Raw genomic sequence first — 22,873 nt, forward strand, 5'->3', positions numbered from 1 at the left:
AATCAGCAGCAGTGAAAAATACAGCTAGGACAGGAGAAAATGGCCTTGACCAATCGAGTGGTTGTTGCTATGCAAAAGTAACACACTGCTTTAATATGATTGGCCACCTCCTCTGCTTTTGAAAGCTTTGGGCACTAGCCTTAGCCAACACAGCTAACATAGCATAGCCTGCTAATACAGCTGAGGCACTCATTTTAAATCTATTTGAGGGAACACGTGTTGAGACGTTAAATGTTAGACAGAATTCATGTTTAAACAGGACTAAGGCCAGTTTTTGTGAGTGATCCCAACTTTGCATAACAATATAATTCTACATTTAGATGCCCCAATGCAGCTAATGTTGATAGCTTCATTTACTATAATGGGAGAATTTTAATTTGGCTTGTTTGCATTGCTTACACCATCAACTGTGCTTCATCTCTATGTTGATATGATGTGCTTGATGGACCTGATGTATAACCCACTCTCACAGTTTAGCAGGCTGAAGGTTCTCCACAAGGGGGTGCTGTTTGCATTCCAGTAGATTTTGCGTAGAGGAACTTACCTAACCAGCATTTATAGAAACAATTAAGGTTACACTATGAGGAACATTAGCTTATCCAGCTAGATCGTGACTGACCACAGGCAAAAAAAATAATTCTGGGTGCTACGGAGGAGTGGAACACAATGTGAACAGGGCGGTTTGAGACCAAGCCATTACTTTAGGGTGGTGAATAATGGAACCACCCATCCACTTGGCGAAACCGTGGCACACCGCTGGAGAAAACACTGAAGTGTGCAGGTTTAGATTAAGTGACCCTTACAAGTCCCACAACAGGGACATTTTACCTACACATTTGACCCATCTGTGCAGTGAAACACCACATTCACACTAGTGAGACTAGTGAGCAAACACACACTAGGGGGCAGTGAGCACACTTGCCCGGAGCAGTGGGCAGCCTTATCTGCCGTGCCCAGGGAGCAGTCGGGGGTTAGGTGCCTTGCTCAAGGGCACTCATTCACGTACTGTTGGCTCTGGGGATCAAGCCGGTGACCTTCCGGTCACAAGGCCGGTTCCCTAACCTCCAGCCCACGACTGCCCCCAAATGTTAAGTCTAAAGTTTTCTGAAAGGAGCCACTGGTCTTGATTCACAACTGCTCTATTGTTTCAGTCAGGGATGCCGGAGACTCCAGTCTTGGGGTTAATTAGCAAGGCCTTCATGAGTTGGACTCTGTGTTTGAAGAAGGAAAACCATACTGCAGAGCTGTGGCCTGGAAGCAACCCAGTTTGACACTCCAGGGTTAAATTAAGGACACCTGGCCCACCGTCGCACATGGAACTGTGCTCCTTTTTAGTGTGAAAGGTACAATATGCTGGAGATAAAGTGATGGCATTGATGGCAGCATTTATTCTTTTCAAATACACTTGCAAATCTAAGCTTTGTTGTGTTTGCACTTATGATCATATGCCATTTGTAATTAGAGGTAATCAGTTGTTGATCGGCATGCACTTTTGCATGAGGTCTTTTTTTGTAATGGACCTGCTCTGCAGGTTATGACTCACTGGTTTTGACTAACACTTGTCTTGAGACTAGTTTGCAAAAAAGCCAGGTTAATCCTGTTTCTCCACACAAACCATACAGATTTATGGAGCAGATATGGTGGAAGTGGATATTAACGTCTTCTCGGTGTCACACCACAACTCAAGAGGCTTTTATTGTCATTCCATCTATGTACCAGTACACAGTGGAGTGAAATTACGTTCCTCCAGGAACATCACGGTGCAACAACGAACAAACAGTACAAAGTGCAAATGTGCAGACAGTGTGCAAACAAAAAATTAAGCTAAAAACAATAAATACGATAAATTAAACAGACATTAGACACAGTAAACAGACAGGACAGTGCAGCACCGACACAGCACTCATTCTGGACATGAGGTAGTGAGAATAAGATGCAGAGATGTTGCTGATGCATGCTGTGATCTGTGAGTCACGCAGTCAGATGACAGACATAAACACAGCAGTTACTGTGGTAGAAAAACTCGAGTAAACAGTGTAAACACAGTGTTAACAGCAATGTTCCAGATTGTGCAAGTAGAGCATCAAAAGAGGTGTGTGTGTGAGAGAGAGAGAGAATGTAGAGTACGCGTGTGAGGGGTGCTTTCAGATCAGTCCTTGTAAGTTTAAAAACCTGATCGCTTGAGGAATTAAGCCGTTGCAGAGTCTAGCAGTGATGGCACGGATGCTCTGGTCTTCTGGTAGACGGCAGCAGTGAAAGAAGTCTGTGCGAGGGATGGATGGGGTCGTCCACAATGCTGGTATCTTTGCGGATGCAACATGTGGTGTAGATGTCCATGATGGAGGGGAGCGAGACCTCAATGATCTCAGCTGTCCTCACTGTACGCTGTAGGGTCTTGCGGTCTGAGGCAGTGCAATTCCCAAGCCAAGCGATGATGCAGCTGCTCAGGATGCTCTCCACAGTCCCCCTGTAGAACATGGTGAGGATGGGAGGGGGGGGGAGATGAGCCTTTTGTCCACATTAAAAGACAGGTTGTTGGCTCCGCACCAGTCCGTTAGCCGCTGCACCTCCTCTCTGTATGCGGACTCATCGTTGTTGCTGACCAGACCCACCACAGTCGTGTCATCAGCAAACTTGATGATGTGGTTTGAGCTGCACTTTGCAGTACAGTCGTGAGTCAGTAGATTGAACAGCAGAGGACTGAGCACACAGCCCTGAGGGGCACTGGTGCTCAGTGTGGCGGTGCTGGAGATGTTATTTCCTATTCTAACTAACTGAGGTCTCTCAGATAGGAAATCCAGGATCCAGTTACAGAAGGAGGTGTTCAGGCCCAGCAGTCTTCCAATCAGCTGCTGAGGAATGATGGTGTTGAATGCTGAGCTGAAGTCTATGAACTGCATTCTGACGTAGGTGTCTATTGTCCAGGTGGGTGAGAGCCAGGTGGAGTGTGGTGGAGATGGCATCGTCTGTTGAGCGGCTGGGGCGATATGCAAATTGCAGTGGGTCCAGTGAAGGAGGAAGCTGGTCTTTAATGTGCCTCATGACAAGCCTCTCGAAGCACTTCATGATGATGGGAGTGAGTGCAACAGGACGGTAGTCATTGAGGCAGGACACTGGAGACTTCTTCGCAACAGGGATGATGATGGTGGACTTGAAGCACGACGGAATGACTGCAGTGCTCAGAGAGATGTTGAAAATGTCTGTGAGAACATCAGCCAGCTGTACGCCTCATTCTCTGAGCACTGTGCCTGGTATGCTGTCGGATCCTGGTGCTTTTCATGGGTTGACTCTGAAGAGTTCTCCGCACATCATCAGTGGACAGACACAGTACCTGTTCACTTGGGGTAGACACACAGTGGGTCTACAACACAACCCTGCAGGAACGTCCAACCAGAGACATTTAGGCTTCCTGAGACAAATGTTGGAAGTAATATGAAACAGACATCCTCCTGGACGCTATCCTGCAGCTGAGCAGATGCCTCAACGAGACGAGAGCCGAAATCGCAGCTGTTCTCTTCTCTCTGTCACAGGAAAACGCTGGTGAGCAGATTTAACACCACAGTGAGCGCTCAGCTGCAGGAAGTCAGTTAAAATCACGCTGACATTCCTCACAGGGTAAAGACGCCCAGCTCCTTCCCTGGAGTAATAGGAACCATTTGGGAACAATGCTGTAAAGCCCATGTTTGCGTGAGATGGGGGTCGATAAGAGTGCAAGAATTTGAAATTTGAGACGACTGAATGCCTTAAGAAACCACTGGAGCACTGCAGATCTTTCATAAAGTCTTTATTGCTGTGAGCACTGAAGATGTTCTATTTGTAACACCACATGAAAAAGTGTTAAAGTTCATCCCAAGTCTGTTTGAACAAGAACATGTAAAAACATTAGTAAAGGTTAATCCAAGTCCATTCCAATGGACTTTGGAATGAGAAAACATTAAAAATGACTCATTGATAGATCATTTGCCTTTTTAACTTTTCCATTTGATTATTTCTGTCTTCTGTAAAATGCCACTTATGACCGACAGCAAACACAATCTGTTAGAAAACCTCAATTTGATCCACCTTTTTGTTTTCAGAGGAACTTTTTGAGGATCCTGGCTTTAAAATGCTGCAGTTTGCTGCTGTCCATGCTTTTAGCCGATTCCTGGGATGAGAGGATGCCCTGGTGGGCTTCATCAAACAGCTCGGCGCCAATCGCATCCCTAACGCGGTCCCGCCAAGCACTCAGTTTGGGCCTCGTCTCAAACACATCCAGACCTGCACCTACTGGCTACAGTACACAGCACAAAAAACAAATTAGCGGCAGAACTAACAAGCAGAACAAACTTCAGAAAGCTGAGGATTTACTCCATTGTGTAATGTACACACATGGATGAAGGGAACAAGACCCTAGAACAGTTCCTCTATAGTTCCCAGTACACTGGGATCAATTAATTGGTGTCATTAGAAAACTATAGTTTTGGCTCTGCAAATATTTGGTTCTTACAACAATAAACGCCCATTTGGGGTAAAAATGAATGGTTTTAGTTTGGCTTTAGTTTAGGCTAGTGTAACAAGACACTAGAAGTCAATAGTCACCCAACTCCTGTAATTACATCAATGAAACTTCTTTCAAAACCACATCCAGGTCTTCATCAAGGTCTCCAAGACTTGTCGATGTGCTTCACAACACAGTGCGACTTACTGTGATCTATAAAAATGACCAAAATTTCACTGTGTACTCGGTCACTGTGGTCAGGTATCTGTATTTATATGTCTTCAGTTGGGCAAAATTTTAGGTTACAGAAAAGATTTGGGTGAACATTGACTTAAAAGTGTTAGCGACATTAACTTCACAGCTCCAGCACTCAATCTAAAGAAGCAAAGACGACAAGCATGTCTTCGCCAATCAGCTACCTCTGGGGCAAGTAGAAAATTGGTCACATTTAAGTATTCGCCAGATTATTCCTTCAGTAAATATTACTTTTAATCATGAATTGTCTCCGGAAGACCGAGAATCATTTTTGAGAATGAACTCTGTCAGCTGAGTACCTGCATGATTTCCACAATAGCGACCAGGTCAGCCAGGGAGATTTGGTCACCCACAATGAAAGGCCTGTCCTGAAGAAACTTCTCCTCAAAGAGCTTCAGGGTGCCATCGAGATCCTCTAAAGCTGCATCCATCTTCTCCTTAGGAACCTCAGTGCCCATAACCCTTGGAATCATGAGCTGAAGACACATACACGAAAACACATGTATCAGTTTTGGAGCACAGACACTATTACGCATCACTTGATTAAGAACAACAATGAAACTGGTGTTGAACTGAAATACGGGAAATATAATTGTGGGTTTCGTGGTACACGGTGGTTACAATGAGCGCTGCTTTTATACGTTAGTGGATCATCTCACCTTAAGCCAGAATATCTTTGACCCGTGGGGACGCATGGCCGAGTGTTGCCAGGACAGATATTCATTCACCTGCGCTCTCTTCTGCAAGTCAGCCGGGAACCAGTGATCTGGGGTCTTGTACTTCTCTGCCAAGTAGGTCATAATGGCGACGCTGCAGGAGAGACGGTACCGAATTTAGTCTCGAGGAACGTTCTCCAGCGTTCTGCAGTCTATATATCATACAGTTCTTGCTGCAGTTCTAACAACTTTCAGCGCCAACGTTTCACTATGAAGTCCAGATGTCTTCACAGATGGAACTGAAGCTTTACTAAACCCTCACTGTTGGTCATTGTTTCTCAAACAATGGTACCAAAAGAATGACCTCATGCCTCTTCATGTCTCAATACACCTAAAGTAGGTCTGTATCCTTTTAAGGGGTCCAAGCACCAAAAGTAAAACATCAGGTTTGGTCTGCACAATTAGTTTTAGCAGAGAAAAAATATTCATGTGAATCTGAGGCCTCTAATTAAAAATCACGACAAATGAAGAACTTCTGATAAATTCTGACTCCTCTTTAATTTATCTTAGATCTGCGGAAAGGCCCCAGTCTGGTGTATATTACCGCTTATGGCTGTATCACATACAAATTGTCAAAAAATTGTCAAAAACAAAAAAGTCAAATTATGTGAAAAACTGAAATGTCAAAAAAGGAAATACACACACAAAATTATGTAAAAAAAAATTGTCAAAAACAAAAAATTGTCAAATTGTGTGAAAAACTGAAAAATGTCAAAATGGAGATACAAGGTTTTTATTCCAACAACAGTGATTATATATAATTTACACATATATCACTTATTTATATAAATACACATATATGAGAACTTTTAATGAAACAATACTCATTGCACCTTTAATTAATTAATCAGTGCACTCCCAGAATGCTGCACGCAGCTTTCTTTAAATGCATTCTTGCATGTAAGTGCATGTAAAAATATTTCATGAATAAGTACATTTAATATAAGGATACTTGACCAAATAAATACGGGTTCTACGCGGCACATTCCGCACCTTTCAGCCAGGCAAAAGTCTCCATCCCGGATTGCAGGTGCTTTCCTCAGAACATTGATCTTACCAAACTCTTCACCGTACTGCTCACCTGGGGGCCAAATGCAAAACACACTTTCAGAAGATGTCAAACACTCAAACATACATGCCATAAACAATAATACGCATACAATAACACCAGCTCCTTAACGCAGATCTACAGCGCTGCTAACGTGACATGGCAATTCGTTTATAATAAGGCATGGCCACAAATTCATATATTGAAGCCCTAGATTCATATACTGAGGTCATGAATTACTGTATTGAGGCCACAGTTTACTATATTGAGGCCTCAATTTTGTATATTAAGGCAACAATTAAAATATTGAGGCCACAAGTTACTATAGAGACCACAAATCAATACATTAAGGCCACAATTTACCATACAGAGACCATAATATAAGTTAGGCCATGCGTTCAGAAACTTAACTGGTGGCCTCAAAAAATAATCCCAGTATCGCTGTAGGAGCTCGGCAGACATCACTGCTCCTAGGAGGCGCTGAGTCTCGGTTTGATGAATTAATGGAGGAACAGGCTGTAAACCAGACTAAAGAAGTGGGGATTAAACCTGGCAGAGAGCAGATCCACTTCACACGACGTCACATAAACGAAGAGATAACGATGCAAACAGACCACAACAAAGAATGGGAGAAAAACGGAGATGCGCCGTTTCTCGGGATGTTTAGTCCAATTCTTTCCGCAGAAAGTCGAACCGAGCGCTCGAGCGCTGGACCCCTGGACCCCCGCTGTTACCTGCCAGCAAGGAGACGCTCTTGTACTCGAACGGGACGCCGTTCTTCTTGGCGAAGATGTAAACCGAGCGGCACGGCTGTGAGAAGAGGTCCAGATAGATCTCCAGCACCATTTCCACGCGCTTCTCTTCCCAGACTTACATACAACGGAGCCGCCGCCTGCAGAAAGCCTGAGGCTCCCTCCAGCAACTGTAGCTCCGCCTTCTGCGACGTGATTGGCTGGAAGTTTGTACTCCCTATCAGTTCGCCAATCAGTGGAGGCTCTGAAACAGTGATTTAAATAATATCAGCTGAACAGAAAACATCAGAAAAAGTGCACAGTACCGCTTTACTTTCACGCGTTAATAATAAAATAAAAGTCTTTTGTTTAATTAGAAAAATCTGAAAAATGGGTTATTTATGTTTGAATAATAATAATAATAATAATAATAATGATGATGATGAGGATGATGATGATGATGATGATTGTTATTATTGTTCTTGTTGTTGTTGTTGACGCTATTTTCTTCGTAGTTATTTGTATCAGCACACACAGTCATAATCTGTTTAATTTTATATATTTAATATATTGTCTTTATGTACAGCTCTTTGGTCAACTGTTATTTTAAATGTGGTCTATGTAAAAAAAATGGACTCATTTACAAATGAATAAATGCTAGCCAATCACAGCGGAGTGGGCGGGGCTTTCCGGAATACGGGTGGCCTTTTGCCCACCTCTTTCCCACAGCAGTCCGTCCGCCCTGCGATTTTTCCAGATCAAACTTTTTGACTTGGATTTTCTTGTGTAACTGGTTAAATGGCGCCACCTGTAGGACGCTAAGGAAAACTGCAGCATAGCCAACTGGCTTTATAACTCAGCAAACGCTACAAAATAAATCAGTTCTTTCTGCAGCTGAAAATTACGGAGCCCCGCTGGGGACATCCTGTACAAATAAAAACAATGCGTGGCCACGACTTAGCAAGCCGTGATCTCACTCCCACGCCTTACTAAGTCGTGGCCACGCATTAGGGTCTAGTTCCCACACGTTAATAAGGCATGGCCACGCATTATTTTTATTTATCCAGGATGTTCTCAGCAGGGCTCCGTAGGAGGGGAAATAATCATATAAACCATTAAAAGTGTCTGCTGGTCCCTGATGGTGTCCAGTTCTCAGTAATGGTGTTTTCCTGATGGGTTGATATCACAGTGTAAATGACTCGATTGCAGGTTCACTCTTTTTTAAAGGTGTCCTACAGACAACTAGAGGCCTCTACTGCTAATCATTAAAGGGGAACTCCTGTCTGAAGAATTCAGGCCTTGATATGCAAACAAACTCATTCAGGTTGGTCTGATGTGAAGAGGTTGTACAGAATCTTACAGACTCTGGGGTCACCATGGCTACAACACAAATATATCCATTTTATTTACTGTAAAAAAACACCAGTGAACCTACACTTATCTTCAGAGTTAGTTAATTTAACACTGATGATGGTAAAATAGTGATAAATCCAAAATAATACATTTTCTATGGGGACTATTTTGCCTTATAACAACTTTCATGTAGCCCTGCACCACAAATGGATCAAAACAAATGTATTAAGATGTGTTTTAGACCAGAACTTTATCACAAAACTACTGTAAAACAGTGTTTCAGACGTCAGGCAGTGAATTCATAACCATTTCATGTAATAGTAAACTCTCTGTGAGGAAGGTGGACGTCTGGTTCCTATCACCACCACTGTGAACAACTCTGACTGCGTATGTCTCTCTAGAACAGAGCGTTTCACACCAAACCACTCGGAATGGCTGTGTGTGTAGCAGTAATGCTAAAGCTAACCAGATGCCCGGCTCCGTGTTTCTTCTTTTGTTTATGTTGAATTTTTGGAAAAATTGGTGGAATTTCCCTTTAAGCCAATTCCGATTAGAAAACCAAACCATCAGGTTTTAATCTGAACAGTTCTGGTGGTCTTTTTTAAGCAGTGCTTTACCGTAGCTACGGCGCAAGTGTTAGCTGGATGCTAACAGCATTCACAGCCTTCGATACAAAGGTGATGAAACCAGCAGATACATGAATGTAGGTCACACCGTCTGTACGCTGGTGTCCAGAAAATCTCCCATGGCTTCCGTCGACTTCATAACACTGAGCTGCTTTGTGTTTTATCTTCCTGGGATCATGAGGGTAAGGTGGGTTGAATGGGGTTTCTATTATAAATTATCCCCAGGAGAGCGCCCTCCGGGCTTTCTAGGCCTTCAGAGAATGTCTGCAGATTTCTGAGGTCAAAAAAAGCAAGTCTTTAATTTTTAGGTCATTTTTATTCAATAGAATCAAGCTTGCATTTCAACTCTGTAAATATTACAGCACTACTCTGGTTTCCTTATGTTTTGGATAGAAACAGAAGGGCTGAATTCTTCCAACACCCTGAATAAAATTGGCCAATCAGATGTTTTTCTCAGCGGTATCTAGGTAGATATAGCTAAGCGAGCTCTCCTATTGGCTAGGGCTTCAGGAGCTGGAGAGAAATCCTACCTATCTGCAAATTATGAAGTGGCAGGAATTGACTATTTTAATTTCCAGTAGACTGTACTGGTCTATTTTGTAAGAAATCGTCACTCTAGGCCTTCTTGAAGTTCTGTTATGTTGTGATGTAAATAAAAGCAACACACCAGCTGTGTGTGTGTGTGTGTGTTTTCAGGTTGTCAGCTTGATGTTTTTTATATTTGACTGATTTTTAGCTTCTGAAAGTGAATATAAATGTTATTAATTGACCCTTTATGGTAGAGTAATTAATTTTTTTTGCATTAGATTACTTCATATATTGTAAAACATGGCTGCTGGAACCTCCTTGTTTTCCCTTGTTCCTGTGTCTGTTACTTGCTCCCCCCCCCCTTAGTATCCTCACCTGTCTATAGTCTCCGTCTCCTCCCTCTCCCAGGTGTTCCTCATTCGTTATAGCCTTTATCAAGCCCTTTGTTTCAGTCAGTGTTTGTCTGATGTACCTTGTGTTTGTTTGCTCTTTGTGGTTCTTTGTTTAAGCCTTGTAGTTTGTTTTGCTCCCAAATGACAGTTTCTTAGCTGTATTTTACTCTGTTTGGCTGCAGCATCCAGTATGTAAATGTAGTGCACTGTGTAGGGAGCTGCTTGAGATTCAGCCCCAGTATGAGAAGAGTTGCCGCTGGATTGGTGCTACAGGAGACTTGGTGGTCATTTGGTGAATAAAAAGTATTTTTATGTTTTTTTAAGTTTTTGTGCTGCGTTACCATACACTATTTCCAAAAGCATTCGGTCATCTGCCTTCACATGCATATGAACTTGAGTGATATCCCATTCTTAATGGACAAAAGGTCCATAAAGACATGGATGAGCCAGTTTGGTGTGGAAGAACTTGGCTGGCCTGCACAGAGTCCTGACCTCAAGCCGACAGAACACCTTTGGGATGAATTAGAACGGAGACTGTGAGCCAGGCCTTCTAGTCCAACATCAGTGTCTGACCTCACAAATGTACTTTTGGAAGGAAGGTCAAAAATTCCCAAAAACACACTCCTAACCCTTGTGGAAAGCCTTCGCAGAAGAGCTGAAGCTGTTGTAGCTGCAAAGGGTGAGCCAACATCATATTAAACCCTATAGATTAAGAATGGGATGTCACTCAATTTCATATGCGTGTGAAACGATCTAATACTTTTGGAAATATAGTGTGTGTATGTATGTATCTGTGTGTGTGTGTGTATGTATGTGTGTGTATATATATATATATATATATATATATATATATAATTTAAAACATTCTTATACTGCATGCTTTAGTGTTAAATTGGACAAAAATCTTATTTTATGGCTTTTGCTGTTTTGATCGTACAGCGCACTCGTCAACTCCTGTTTTTAAATGTGCTTTATTAATAAATACATAAGTTATACATCAACACTAAGTACAGTTTTCACTTAAATTTGTGATGTCATAAATACAGCATATTTACATCTATCCACCCATTTAACCAACAGGAGTTTAGCCCCACCCACTCAGACTGAAATTCCAAAGAGCTGGTTTAGGCTGGACTGCTTTGTGAATGAAGTGCAATACCAGGGTGGCCAATCAGAACAGAGCTGATGGATACGCTGATCACTGCTGCACTGAGAATAGTCCACCATCCGAAAATATCCAGCCAACAGCGTCCTGTGGGCAGCATCCTGTGACCACTGATGAAGGACTAGAGGACGACCAACACAAACTGCAGCAGCAGATGAGCTGTCGTCTCTGACTATACATCTACAAGGTGGACTGACAAGGTAGGAGTGTCTAATAGAGTGGACAGAGTGTTTAAAAACTCCAGCAGCACAGCTGTGTCTGTCTATGGTCATGTAGAAATAAAGTGTGACCGCTTTTGGTAAATAGTCTCACCAAATTGGAAAAATGCAGGACACCGGAAATGTCTTAAGATTGAGAAATGCCACACTGGTGCATCATTATTGGCTCTTTAATTCAAAAGCAGGATTAAAAAAAAAACATAAAAGACTGGAGTGAGTTTATAAAATGATCCACAATTAATCACTTAATCAAATAATTATCACTAAAAAAAATTACAGTACAGTTAAATCTGCTGACCATCAGACAGTTAAAGGAAGGTCATGTGAGATGTGACTAACAGAAATATCTCTACAGGAAACCTGAATGGGAGGAGGAAGGTTAGATTTTAAAACTTTCTGATGGTCTTTCATATGGTCAGTCCGTGTTCCTCCCTCTGCTGCTCAGCGGTGCTCACTATCCTACAGGTAGGTCAGAACTGTGCCTTTCTTCCCCACCTGCCACGGCTCCAGTGGGCTGAACCTGATCACAATCCTGCACACAGAGAGATCAGCCATAACATTAAAACCACCTTCCTGTGTCTAAAGTCATTGTCCATTTTATCAGCTCCACTGACCACATAGGAGCTCTCTGCTTCTCTGCATACTCGGTTACCCTGTTCTTCAGTGGTCAGGAAGTTCAGGACCCCCACAGAGCAGGTACTGTTTGGGTGGTGGATCATTTTCAGCACTGCACTAACATTGATGTGGTAGTGGTGTGTTAGTGTGTGTTGTGCTGGACTGAGTGGATCAGACACAGCAGTGCTGCTCTCCACTCACTGTCCACTCTATTAGACACTCCTACCTCGTCGGTCCACCTTGTAGATGTAAATTCAGAGGCAACAGCTCATCTGCTGCTGCACAGTTTGTGTTGGTCATCCTCTAGTCCTTCATCAGTGGTCACAGGACGCTGCCCACAGGACGCTGTTGGCTGGATATTTTCGGTTCTCAGTCCAGCAGCGACACGGAGCTGTTTAAAAACTCCAGCAGCCCTGCTGTGTCTGATCCACTCAGACCAGCACAACACACACTAAAACACCACCACCACCACCACATCAGTGATACTGCAGTGCTGAGAATGACCCACCACCCAAATAGTACCTGCTCTGTGGGGGTCCTGACCACTGAAGAACAGGGTACCAAAGTATGAAGCAGATGGACTACAGTCTGTAACTGTAGAACTACAGAGTGAAACTATATGGTCAAGAGTTTGAATAAGGTTATATATTTTATTTTGGATAAAAGGTCATTCAGAGAGAAATGCATTTTCTGAGAAAATATATAAACAAGAATAGAAAAAAAATGTCATGGCTCATCAGGCTGTAGCCAAGAGACCGATTGACTTAAACTCTGCCTTTCATTTATCAAAGAAATAACATAACGGTCAGAACGGAGAGTTAACGGACTAAAAGGGCTGTGGCTGATTAATAAACATTTCCACTGCTAGTGTTCGCCAGCGTGTTCAGTCTCTGCGTCCAAATGATGAAAAATGCATCCATAAAATTAAAACAGCCACAAGAAGCTCGTCAACATTACAGCTTTCTCAGAAGTGTTTTTAACAAATGTGACATGCAGAGAGGTTTTATTCTTTTTTGCAGAGAGGTTTATACACCTTTTAGTTATTTGCTTCCACAGTAGAATGGAAGCTTGGCTACTCTCACAGAGTTTAGGTTGTGTCCACAGTGACACACACACACACACACACACACACACACACACACACACACACACACACACACACACACACACACACACACACACGTGTTCGTTCTGAATTTGATGCCAGCCAACAAGTTGTTTACCAACGTGTTTCATCACCTCTTCTTTTAACACCACTATTTGGGAACTGAGGAGACACTGCTGAAGCTTTGAAAGTGAACCGTTTTCCATTATTGTTTTGAAACAGGATTCCAGCTGCTCATCAGTTCAGGGACTCATTTGTCATATTTTTCATTTCATTATGTGCCATATGTTCTCAGTTGTGCCAGGTCTGGACTACAGGCAGGTCGCTTTATCTCCTGGAGTCTTCTACTACAAAGTCCTTCTGTTGTAACACGTGCAGAATGTGGTTTGACATTGTCTTGCTGAAATAATCAAGGCCTTCCCTGAAAAAGACGTCATCTGGATGGCAGCATATGTTGCTCCAAAACCTACACATATCGTTCAGCATTAAATGGTGCCTTCACAGATGCCACGTGCATTAATGCTGAGCTCAGGCCCAGAGAAGGCGGCAGTATTTCTGGATGGATGGGGGGATCTATCTTTCTTTATTTATCCCAGAGGGAAATTGCAGTGTTTCAGTAGCAAGACATAATTACACAAACTATACAAAACAGAAATAAGAGTGGTACAAGGTCTAACAGCACACATTATAGACATGACGAACTCGTCTTTGCATGCTGGAGTTGTTACTTGCCCATGCAGTGATTTCCACTACAGAACCATGTCTGTTGTTAATGCAGTGCTGCCTGAGGGAAAAAAAGATCACGGGCAGAAAAAACTGGTCTTTGGCCTTGTCCCTTCGATATAGAGATTCCTTTGGATTCTCTGAATCTTTTAATTATATTATGTACTGTATATGATGTATGTTGAGAAACATTTTTAAAGTGCTGCACTATTTACCTGCATTCTTTCAGTGGTGAACCCCCCTCCTCCCCGAGATGCTCTTTTTTATCCCCCTTTGTGTTACCGACCTGTCGCCGAATTAGTTATGAGATGTTTTTAAGTGTTGGTTTTTTTAGCATTAGGCAACTTTGCCATTGTTTTGTTGCCCCTGTCCTAACATTTTTGAAATGTGTTGAAATCCACCTTTCTCTAGACTTTAGCTCCAGCTCTAATCAATCCTACCTGATAGATCTAATCATTACCTTTGATTAGCTGATGAGGTGAGATGTAGGTCGAGCAGGGGTGGTCTTTGACTAGGCAAATGTAGGCAGCTACCTAGGGTCCCCATGAGCCCAGGGCCCCATGCAAATCTATATTTATAGTAGAGAGTGGATTGGCCAGTATAATAAGATGGTATCACGTTTGTGTAATTACTTAAGTAAGCTGAAAAATATTGGATATATTGACTAGATTTATGACAATTTAACTTACCGAGTTTGTTTTTTTTTTGCGGTGTAGATGGCTGGGCAACTCGGAAGGCCAGAGTCTCAACTAATTTAAAAGGGGGCTCAAGCTTGAGTTTTTCCTAGGGCCCCAAATATACAACATCAGCCCCTGGCTGGAAGTAGATCTCCAAAAAGATGATTGACTATGGCGCAGTGCAGGCGGGTCTGCAGGACAGTGATCAGTGGATTCCACTTCCAACTTACCGGTCCTCACTGAGTCCCAGCTCCTGTGTGAGAAAGGGGAAGATTTTGGCACTGTTTTCCCGGTTCTTCTCCGCCGTGTCGGTGACTCCAAGCCCGGCCACTGACAGCACAACACCAGGTGCGCAGGAGCCGGCGATGACCAGCGGGAGGTCAGGCTTCACCAGCACAATCATTCGCTGCAGGACAAACACAGGGTCAAGCTAAACGGCGGCATCACCGGCCGGGTGGAGTAAGTCACACAGCTGGGAGCTGAAATGACTTTAATGATTTTCCAAATAAGGACAATTATAAGTGTGTTCCTCTCTAATTTACAGAACCCCTGTGTGACATGACCACAAATTAATATATTCAGGTTTCTAACAACTGGCCCCAATATAGTAAAGTGTGATCTCAGTATATTAATTTACAACCATGCTGTATTATTTATATAAACACAAGTTATTTGCTGTATCAATATAATACATTTTGCGCTGAACTGTGCACTGATAACAAGCTGGATGGTCCCTCTCCTCTTTAGCCTGGAGAATGCGGCATCCATGATTTCCAAAAAAAAATTTTAGATTTTGTTTCATTCGACCACAATACACTTTTCCACTTCACCTCAGTCCATTTTAAATGAGCTCAGGCCCAGAGAAGGTGGCAGCGTTTCTGGCTCCTGTTTCTATACACTTTCTTTTTTGCAATCTGCAGTTTTAAGTTGTATTTGTGGATCCAGCGATTAACTGTTTTTCGGCAGGGTTTCTGAGCCCATGCAGTGATTTCCAATACAGAAAGTTTTTAATCCAGTGCCATCTGAAGGTCCAAAGATCACGGCCAGCCAGCATTGGTTTTTGGCCTTGTACCTTGCATGCAGAGATTCCACTGAATCTTTTAGTGATATTATGTACTGTAGATGGGAGCTGAAACGATCTGAATGATTGTCACACGGCCACAAATTAATATATCGAGGCCACAAGTTTCTCACAACTTGTGGTGTCAATATGCTAAAGTGTGATCTCGTAATGTGAACTTATAACCATGCCTTATTATCAATATAACCACAAAAGTAATTTGCTGTATCAGTATAATAAATGATGGCCTCAGTACAGGGATTTGTAGCATCAGTGCAGTAAACCTCGTGACCTCTATATATTCATTTGTAGCCATGCCTTTAAGTATATACTCACAACAGTGTGTCGTATCAGTAAAGTAAAGCGTGGCCTCGATATAGTAATTCACGCCCTCGAGTATTTCTTGTGGGCTTAATACATTAATTGGTGGCCACGCCTTACTAAAAACACCACGTCAACTTAGGGCTCCGGACGAAGGTCAACACTGTGAGTGAAAATCGCCGGCTAACTTTGTCAGACACCACGACACCGGCCAGGATTTGAGCGATAAAGTTATTATCCGCTGTACTTACATCCTCCGGTTTTCCGAGGGACGCTGCTGTGGCGGAGACGAACTTTTTCAGGAATTCTTCGGAGAACTTGTTTGCGGGCAAATTGGTCTCTAAATCGATGAACGGCATGGTCGCTGCTGCGCTGCTAAACAACTAGCCTTGCCGTCACGTGTCGCCGCAGACCGCCTTTACTGAGCGAACCCCGCGCAAGGTCCCGCCCACCCGCTCCTCCCATTGGCCCAAAGCCAGCGACGCCTGCTCGGCGTCATCTGTGATTGGTCACCCTGTTGAACGCAGACGCTATTAAGGTGGATCTGGGTTTGGCTGACACGCTACGTGTGGGAAGCAGAGCAGGAATGTTTGTCAGCGAATTTTCTGAGGCAGTTTTAACAGAATTAAGCCAGTTTTAGACGCGAACCACATTCATTTCAGTACAGTAAGGTGGTGTTTTATTCTGATATGACTGCAAACATTGGTTACAGTGTTCCTTGTGAAGGTTACTCAAGCTAGGCTGACTGAGCTCGAGTTGTCTTGGCACTGAATTAGATTCATTGTGTAGGTGAACCAGTCAAACCATCTCATCCCTGACCTGGAAACTTACGGACCTCCTAACGTAACATTAATAAGGTGTGGCCACGACATTATATATTGAGGCCACAAGTTAGTTTTCTTGTATCTCATGGCATCAAAATGTTAATTTGTGGCCTCAATATGGTAATTCATGGCCCCGATATATTAATTTGTGGCCGTGCCCTACTAAAAAATAACCTGGGGTTCCATAGAAAATAACTTGTTCTGGTTCATTTTCCATTTAAATTAAGTTAAAAATCCAAAGGTCGAGCTAACGGCGATGAACACGGGCGAAGACACATTAGCAGGTATGTAGAACCAAAGAACCTCCTTGAAAATCTTTAACGTCTACGCTATTTCACTGTCTTCCAAGAGCCATTTGTGCTGAAACAACTGAAAAAGGAGTTAAGGCAGTGCTAATGTGGCTGACATCAAAGGGCAGTTTGTGGGCTGGCAGTTAGGGAACTGACCCTGTGACTGGAAGGTTGCCAGTTAGATCCCCAGTGCTGACAGTCCATGACTGAGGTGTCCTTGAGCAAGACACCTAACCCCCAACTGCTCCCCGGGTGCCGTGGATAGGGCAAGTGTGCTCACTGCCCCCTAGTGTGTATGTGGTGTTTCACTTCTTGGATGGGTTAAATGCAGAATTTCCCCATTTGTGGGATAAATAAATAAATAAATAAGCCCAGCCACATGTGCCAACAGCCTCTTCACGTTTCAAATGAAGAGATGGGACAACGAGACAAATAGCAGCTCTTTATTTTACACAGCTCGCACACAAATCATTACACCCAAAAGGAAATGCTTCACAATGACAAACCAAACTGATACAGTCCGAGTGCTGGAGGGATCTAGACAGTCTGAACCGATAAGGTAGCCGTCTAAAGTGTGCTCATTTAAAAAGCTCCCTTTTCGGCCCCGTCACACCAGGGATGAAACGCCTAGGATGAAAAGAGAAGGAAGAGTTTCCGGTTATTACAGCTTTCAATGATAAATTAGCAGGAAAAGGCTCAGTAACTGCATGGAAAACTAAGCAAAATGAGAAGGGGGGAGGAACTTTTGGAAAACTGTGCATTCAGGCAGACTGTTTGGTCCCCCCACTCCCACTAGCCAGAGAGCTAGGATGTTGAACATCATGTTTGTATTAGCCTTTATGCAGGCAGTCAGGACTGCATGATGGGTAATGTAGTCAGAGAACACAGATGGACCAAAACAACAACAACAAAAAAGCACACAAAACATTCCCCTTCGACATCACGCCACACTAAGGTGACAATCTTACCGTGGGAGATCTTGCACTGTTTTAGAGCCTCGTTGAAGCCTTCGCACAAGCTCAGGTCTGTCTGAGTGGTGGCGCAGTCGAGGAACTGCCTCACCTCAAAGAGGCATGGGCCGGCCTGCGGCGGAGCAGCCCTGGGGGGTTCCTACGCAGGGAGAGAGAGAGGGAGACGGACCACAGACTGGCATTGGAATCATCTTATTTGTCTCATTTGAGTAACAATAAAAGGTGACCGAAGGCTTATGTTCATGTCTGTGAATTAGTTAATTGCTCAAAATGACAGTTTGTGGGGAAAAAAATGACATTTTTAGCTTTGTTTGATCATTTTCTTGTTATTTTTAAAATCATGTGAGGTGTTTTAAAGGTAGTAGAGTAATTAATAGCTGAATGAAGGCCTTTAGAGGGTCATTACAAGCCCAAAATGTGTGGCCCGAAACTGGGGATGCCCAAAGTCGGCCCGTGAGGACATACACCAGCACGGTAGTTTTAATCTTTTTGATCCTCACAAGCATTGTATTGTAGCCTAGCAACATAAAATGTTTGGGCACCCCTGCTAAAAGCACTATATACAGCTGTATAGGACCCCTGGGCCACCAGGGGGCTCCACACATATGTAGTATATTTTTATTTTACGCTTTGTTCCCTCATTTTATTTATACAATTTAGAGATCTTCTGTATATAGACTGTGGATCCTGATTTTTCCTGATCAAAATCTATGAGTTTAGAGAGCATCAGGGGCCTTCAGATGCTCATAAACAGCCCTGGTCTTCTGTGTATTCTTTAAGATTGCCCACTGGATGGGAAAGTTCCAGTAACTAACCTTGAGCAACATATGAAAAATACAGAAGGTAAAAAATAGACTTTAATTGAATTTCTAAAATTCCATAATCAAGTCTTTAAGTGTCTGGCAGTTATTAAAATGTGCAAGATATTTTCAGAATGGAGACTCTATATGGTGAGCATTTATTTTGTAAGGCTGAACCAGCCTGGCTTCACAGGCCTGTGCTGTAATGCTGCCAAAGGACACTTGCAGCACACTTCTCAGAATAAGACTAATGACTGAGGATCAGCATCTTCCTGTCTGTATAATCGCATTTATTAGGATACACTGGACACGTCCACTGGACAGTTCAGTGATTTTCCTGCTCTAAGAAAAAACGATTCACCTTGTCACCTCATCTAGATTAACATTTGAGACCTGTGTGGATCATATGAACATTATAGAGCTTTTTAAATGAAACAGTAGAAGCCGTATCGCCCCCTACGCTTCCTGTAGTGTATTACAGTCTGTCAGAGCGACTGTGTGGATCATATGAACATTATAGAGCTTTTTAAATGAAACAGTAGAAGCCGTATCGCCCCCTACGCTTCCTGTAGTGTATTACAGTCTGTCAGAGTGACTGTGTGGATCATATGAACATTATAGAGCTTTTTAAATGAAACAGTAGAAGCCGTATCGCCCCCTACGCTTCCTGTAGTGTATTACAGTCTGTCAGAGCGACTGTGTGGATCATATGAACATTATAGAGCTTTTTAAATGAAACAGTAGAAGCCGTATCGCCCCCTACGCTTCCTGTAGTGTATTACAGTCTGTCAGAGCGACTGTGTGGATCATATGAACATTATAGAGCTTTTTAAATGAAACAGTAGAAGCCGTATCGCCCCCTACGCTTCCTGTAGTGTATTACAGTCTGTCAGAGCGACTGTGTGGATCATATGAACATTATAGAGCTTTTTAAAGGAAACAGTAGAAGCCGTATCGCCCCCTACGCTTCCTGTAGTGTATTACAGTCTGTCAGAGCGACTGTGTGGATCATATGAACATTATAGAGCTTTTTAAATGAAACAGTAGAAGCCGTATCGCCCCCTACGCTTCCTGTAGTGTATTACAGTCTGTCAGAGCGACTGTGTGGATCATATGAACATTATAGAGCTTTTTAAATGAAACAGTAGAAGCCGTATCGCCCCCTACGCTTCCTGTAGTGTATTACAGTCTGTCAGAGCGACTGTGTGGATCATATGAACATTATAGAGCTTTTTAAATGAAACAGTAGAAGCCGTATCGCCCCCTACGCTTCCTGTAGTGTATTACAGTCTGTCAGAGTGACCGTGTGGATCATATGAAAGTTATATATTATAGCATTATTTTGTTTTCAAATAAACAAAGAAGTCAACATAATTCTTAATCAACTTGGTTAATTATTTGCTGCAGCCCTAATCTAACCACATACAGGGATTGCATTATATGTGGGGGCGAGATCAGGGCTGTCCAGGTCTAAGGTTGGTGTCCAGCACAGTGATGGAAACCACAAAGACTAGTCTGGCTAACCTGGTATGCCGGGGCTGGTTTGGCTGCCTCTGAGCTGCTGCCTCCGCTGAAGGCTCCTGTGATGGCGCTGCCCATCACATGCCCGACAGCCGAGCCAACAGCCACTCCGGCTGCCGTGGTGGCCATCTGAGCCATGAGGCCTGGCTGCTTGGGCTGGGCCTGCACTGGGGCCAGGGCTGCTGGGGGAGGTGGGGCCGGGGCCGGCACGTGGGAGTGGGCCGGGGCACTGAAATCAAACAGAAAACAAGAAAACACTGAGAAAGCGATGGTCTTAAGACTGGTGTCCAGTAGACCTCATTACATAAAGCACGGTCATATTTAAACAGGAGCACAACAGGATGCCTCGTAAGTGACCGTTGGATCTGAACATGGAGAAAGGGCGAATGATGTTGGATAGAGGGTAAGGGAGGTTTGGTGATCAAACCACTTAAAATACAGTAAAAAGGTTATGTGGAAAGACAGCACTGAATGCGCAGCCTTTCATAATTTCATACACCAACATGTTAACCGTTCATTCTGGGAAGGAGAACAACCCAAATAATGTCTTTACAGTGGTGGTGATAGGAACCAGACGTCACACTGTCTACGACACAAATCTAGCAATTTTATTTAGTCTCCCAAACCACCAGTAAACCTGCTCGTGTATTCTGAGTTCTTTTATACGCAATGCTGATGATGGTAAAACAGTCATAAATCTGAAAAAATAAGTTTTCTTTGAGGACTATTTTGTCGTACAATGCCCTTCATGTACCCCTCCGCCATGAGTGCATTAAAATAACTGGACTAAAACATTTCAAGACAAAACTTCACCGCAAAACTACCATAAGAGTGGTCAGGCAGTGGATTCATAACCACCCCAAGTAGGAACTTTCTGTGTGGGAGCTTTTAGAGGTGGACGTCTGGTTCCTATCACCACCACTGTGAACAGTTCTGACTGTATGTTTCTCTAGAACGGAGCGTTTCACACAACGGAGTTTGTTTTCACACATTAGCTATTTAATTATGCGGACTTTGGAAACGTGGTGGAGTTGCCCTTTAAGTCTAGCTAGAGCTCCAGGGCGTCAGAGCGGGTTAGCGACCCAGAGCCTGTGGAACTAAACCGAGGTTTTCCGTCTACCACAGCAAATAAATCAGGCGGTTTACCTCGCTGGCGCTGCAGGGCGGCTGCGGCTTCCTCTCGCCATGTTACAGCGCCTGTTCGTGTGTGTTAATCGTATGAAGAGCCCTGAGAACCCGAGAAAGTGCGCGGCAGCGTCTGGACCGGCGGGGCTCAGACTGAGCTACACTCCGCAGGCGGCGCACATGGGAATGACCTTGTGTGGACGGAGCGCCGAGCGCATGCGCGAACCTACTACCACCTTCTAGAAGGCTTACGAAATATCCCGTCATAACAAAGCTGTACAGCGGGCAGCGGGCATATGACAAATAATACGACATCCTGTAGAAATAAAAAATAATGCGTGGCCACGACTTAGAAAGGCGTGGGAATGAGATGATTAAGTCGTGGCTAGAGGCGGGTAATCCAGATCCAAAAAGTAAAATCCCTCCCCAGGATTTTGTTCCAACTGCCTGACTTCTCTAATTTGCTCAAACCAGCAGCAAAGATGTTCAGGCAGTTGGAACAAAATCCTGGGGAGGGTTTTTAGTTTTTGGACCTGGATTACCACGACTTAGTAAGGCGTGGGAACATGGAACATCTAGTCATGGCCACGCTTTAGGATATCGTTCCCACGCTTTACTAAGTCATGGCCACAACTTAATCATCTCGTTCCCACGCCTTACTAAGTTGTGGCTTGGCATTATTTTTATTTATACAGGATGTCACCAGCAGGGCTCCGTACAGCGGGGCTCTGTACAAACATCTCCTGTTTTAGGCCAAAATTTTGACCTGATCTCGAAACAGCCACACACACACTCACTGGACACTTTATTAGGTACACCTGTTCAGGGCTTCACTTCACAGATGGGTTAAATGCGGAGGTGGAATTTCCAGTTTGTGGGATTAAAAAGTATTAACTACACTCTACTACAGAGCGTCTCAACCACTGGGCCACAATCCACTGGTGAAGCACCTTCTGGTGGTCCTCACACAGGTACCAAGGAGGTTGGCCAGTGATGGTTGTTGATAATAAGAAATATCAAATATTCTCAAATGGCCAACAGTGTTAATACATGTCATGCAAGAGCAGCGCACAAAGCAGCTTCATCTCCTTTTTGCCACTCGTCTCTAGAGACGAGATACAGCCCCCTATACAGCCCCCTATATGATGTTCAGTGATACGCATGACATGTGACACCTGAACCAAACTGCTGCCTTTTCAAGCTTTCTATTGACAAATGGGTGGATCTTGAGGTGGAAAAGGTTGAGAGGCCCTGAACAAACTCGGTTCATTAAGGCCTTATTTCTGGTGTAAGCGAAGCCTGTCTGTCTGCTGTTGTTCTAGAGTGTAATTT

General features: G+C 43.5%; 3 protein-coding genes across 3 annotated transcripts; all 3 read right to left on the reverse strand.

Moving 5' to 3' along the window:
• Window positions 1–3,767: 3,767 nt before the first annotated feature.
• gstt1b (glutathione S-transferase theta 1b) lies at window positions 3,768–7,435 on the reverse strand. Its single transcript, XM_017725232.2, has 5 exons — window positions 7,231–7,435; window positions 6,442–6,529; window positions 5,392–5,542; window positions 5,032–5,208; window positions 3,768–4,270 (listed from the first exon to the last, which is right to left on the reverse strand). The coding sequence occupies exons 1-5, from the start codon at window positions 7,340–7,342 to the stop codon at window positions 4,073–4,075; spliced, it is 726 nt and encodes a 241-aa protein (XP_017580721.1). The 5' UTR covers window positions 7,343–7,435; the 3' UTR covers window positions 3,768–4,072.
• A 4,226-nt stretch (window positions 7,436–11,661) lies between these two features.
• Window positions 11,662–16,420, reverse strand: ddt (D-dopachrome tautomerase). Its single transcript, XM_017725219.2, has 3 exons — window positions 16,262–16,420; window positions 14,860–15,035; window positions 11,662–12,041 (listed from the first exon to the last, which is right to left on the reverse strand). Exons 1-3 carry the CDS (start codon window positions 16,367–16,369, stop codon window positions 11,969–11,971), a joined length of 357 nt encoding a protein of 118 aa, XP_017580708.1. The 5' UTR covers window positions 16,370–16,420; the 3' UTR covers window positions 11,662–11,968.
• A 1,133-nt stretch (window positions 16,421–17,553) lies between these two features.
• Window positions 17,554–21,747, reverse strand: chchd10 (coiled-coil-helix-coiled-coil-helix domain containing 10). Its single transcript, XM_017725238.2, has 4 exons — window positions 21,563–21,747; window positions 20,420–20,645; window positions 18,093–18,234; window positions 17,554–17,751 (listed from the first exon to the last, which is right to left on the reverse strand). The coding sequence occupies exons 1-4, from the start codon at window positions 21,601–21,603 to the stop codon at window positions 17,732–17,734; spliced, it is 429 nt and encodes a 142-aa protein (XP_017580727.1). The 5' UTR covers window positions 21,604–21,747; the 3' UTR covers window positions 17,554–17,731.
• Window positions 21,748–22,873: the final 1,126 nt, after the last annotated feature.

This window comes from Pygocentrus nattereri, chromosome 16 (assembly GCF_015220715.1).
Source record: "Pygocentrus nattereri isolate fPygNat1 chromosome 16, fPygNat1.pri, whole genome shotgun sequence".
Lineage (NCBI taxonomy): Eukaryota > Metazoa > Chordata > Actinopteri > Characiformes > Serrasalmidae > Pygocentrus > Pygocentrus nattereri.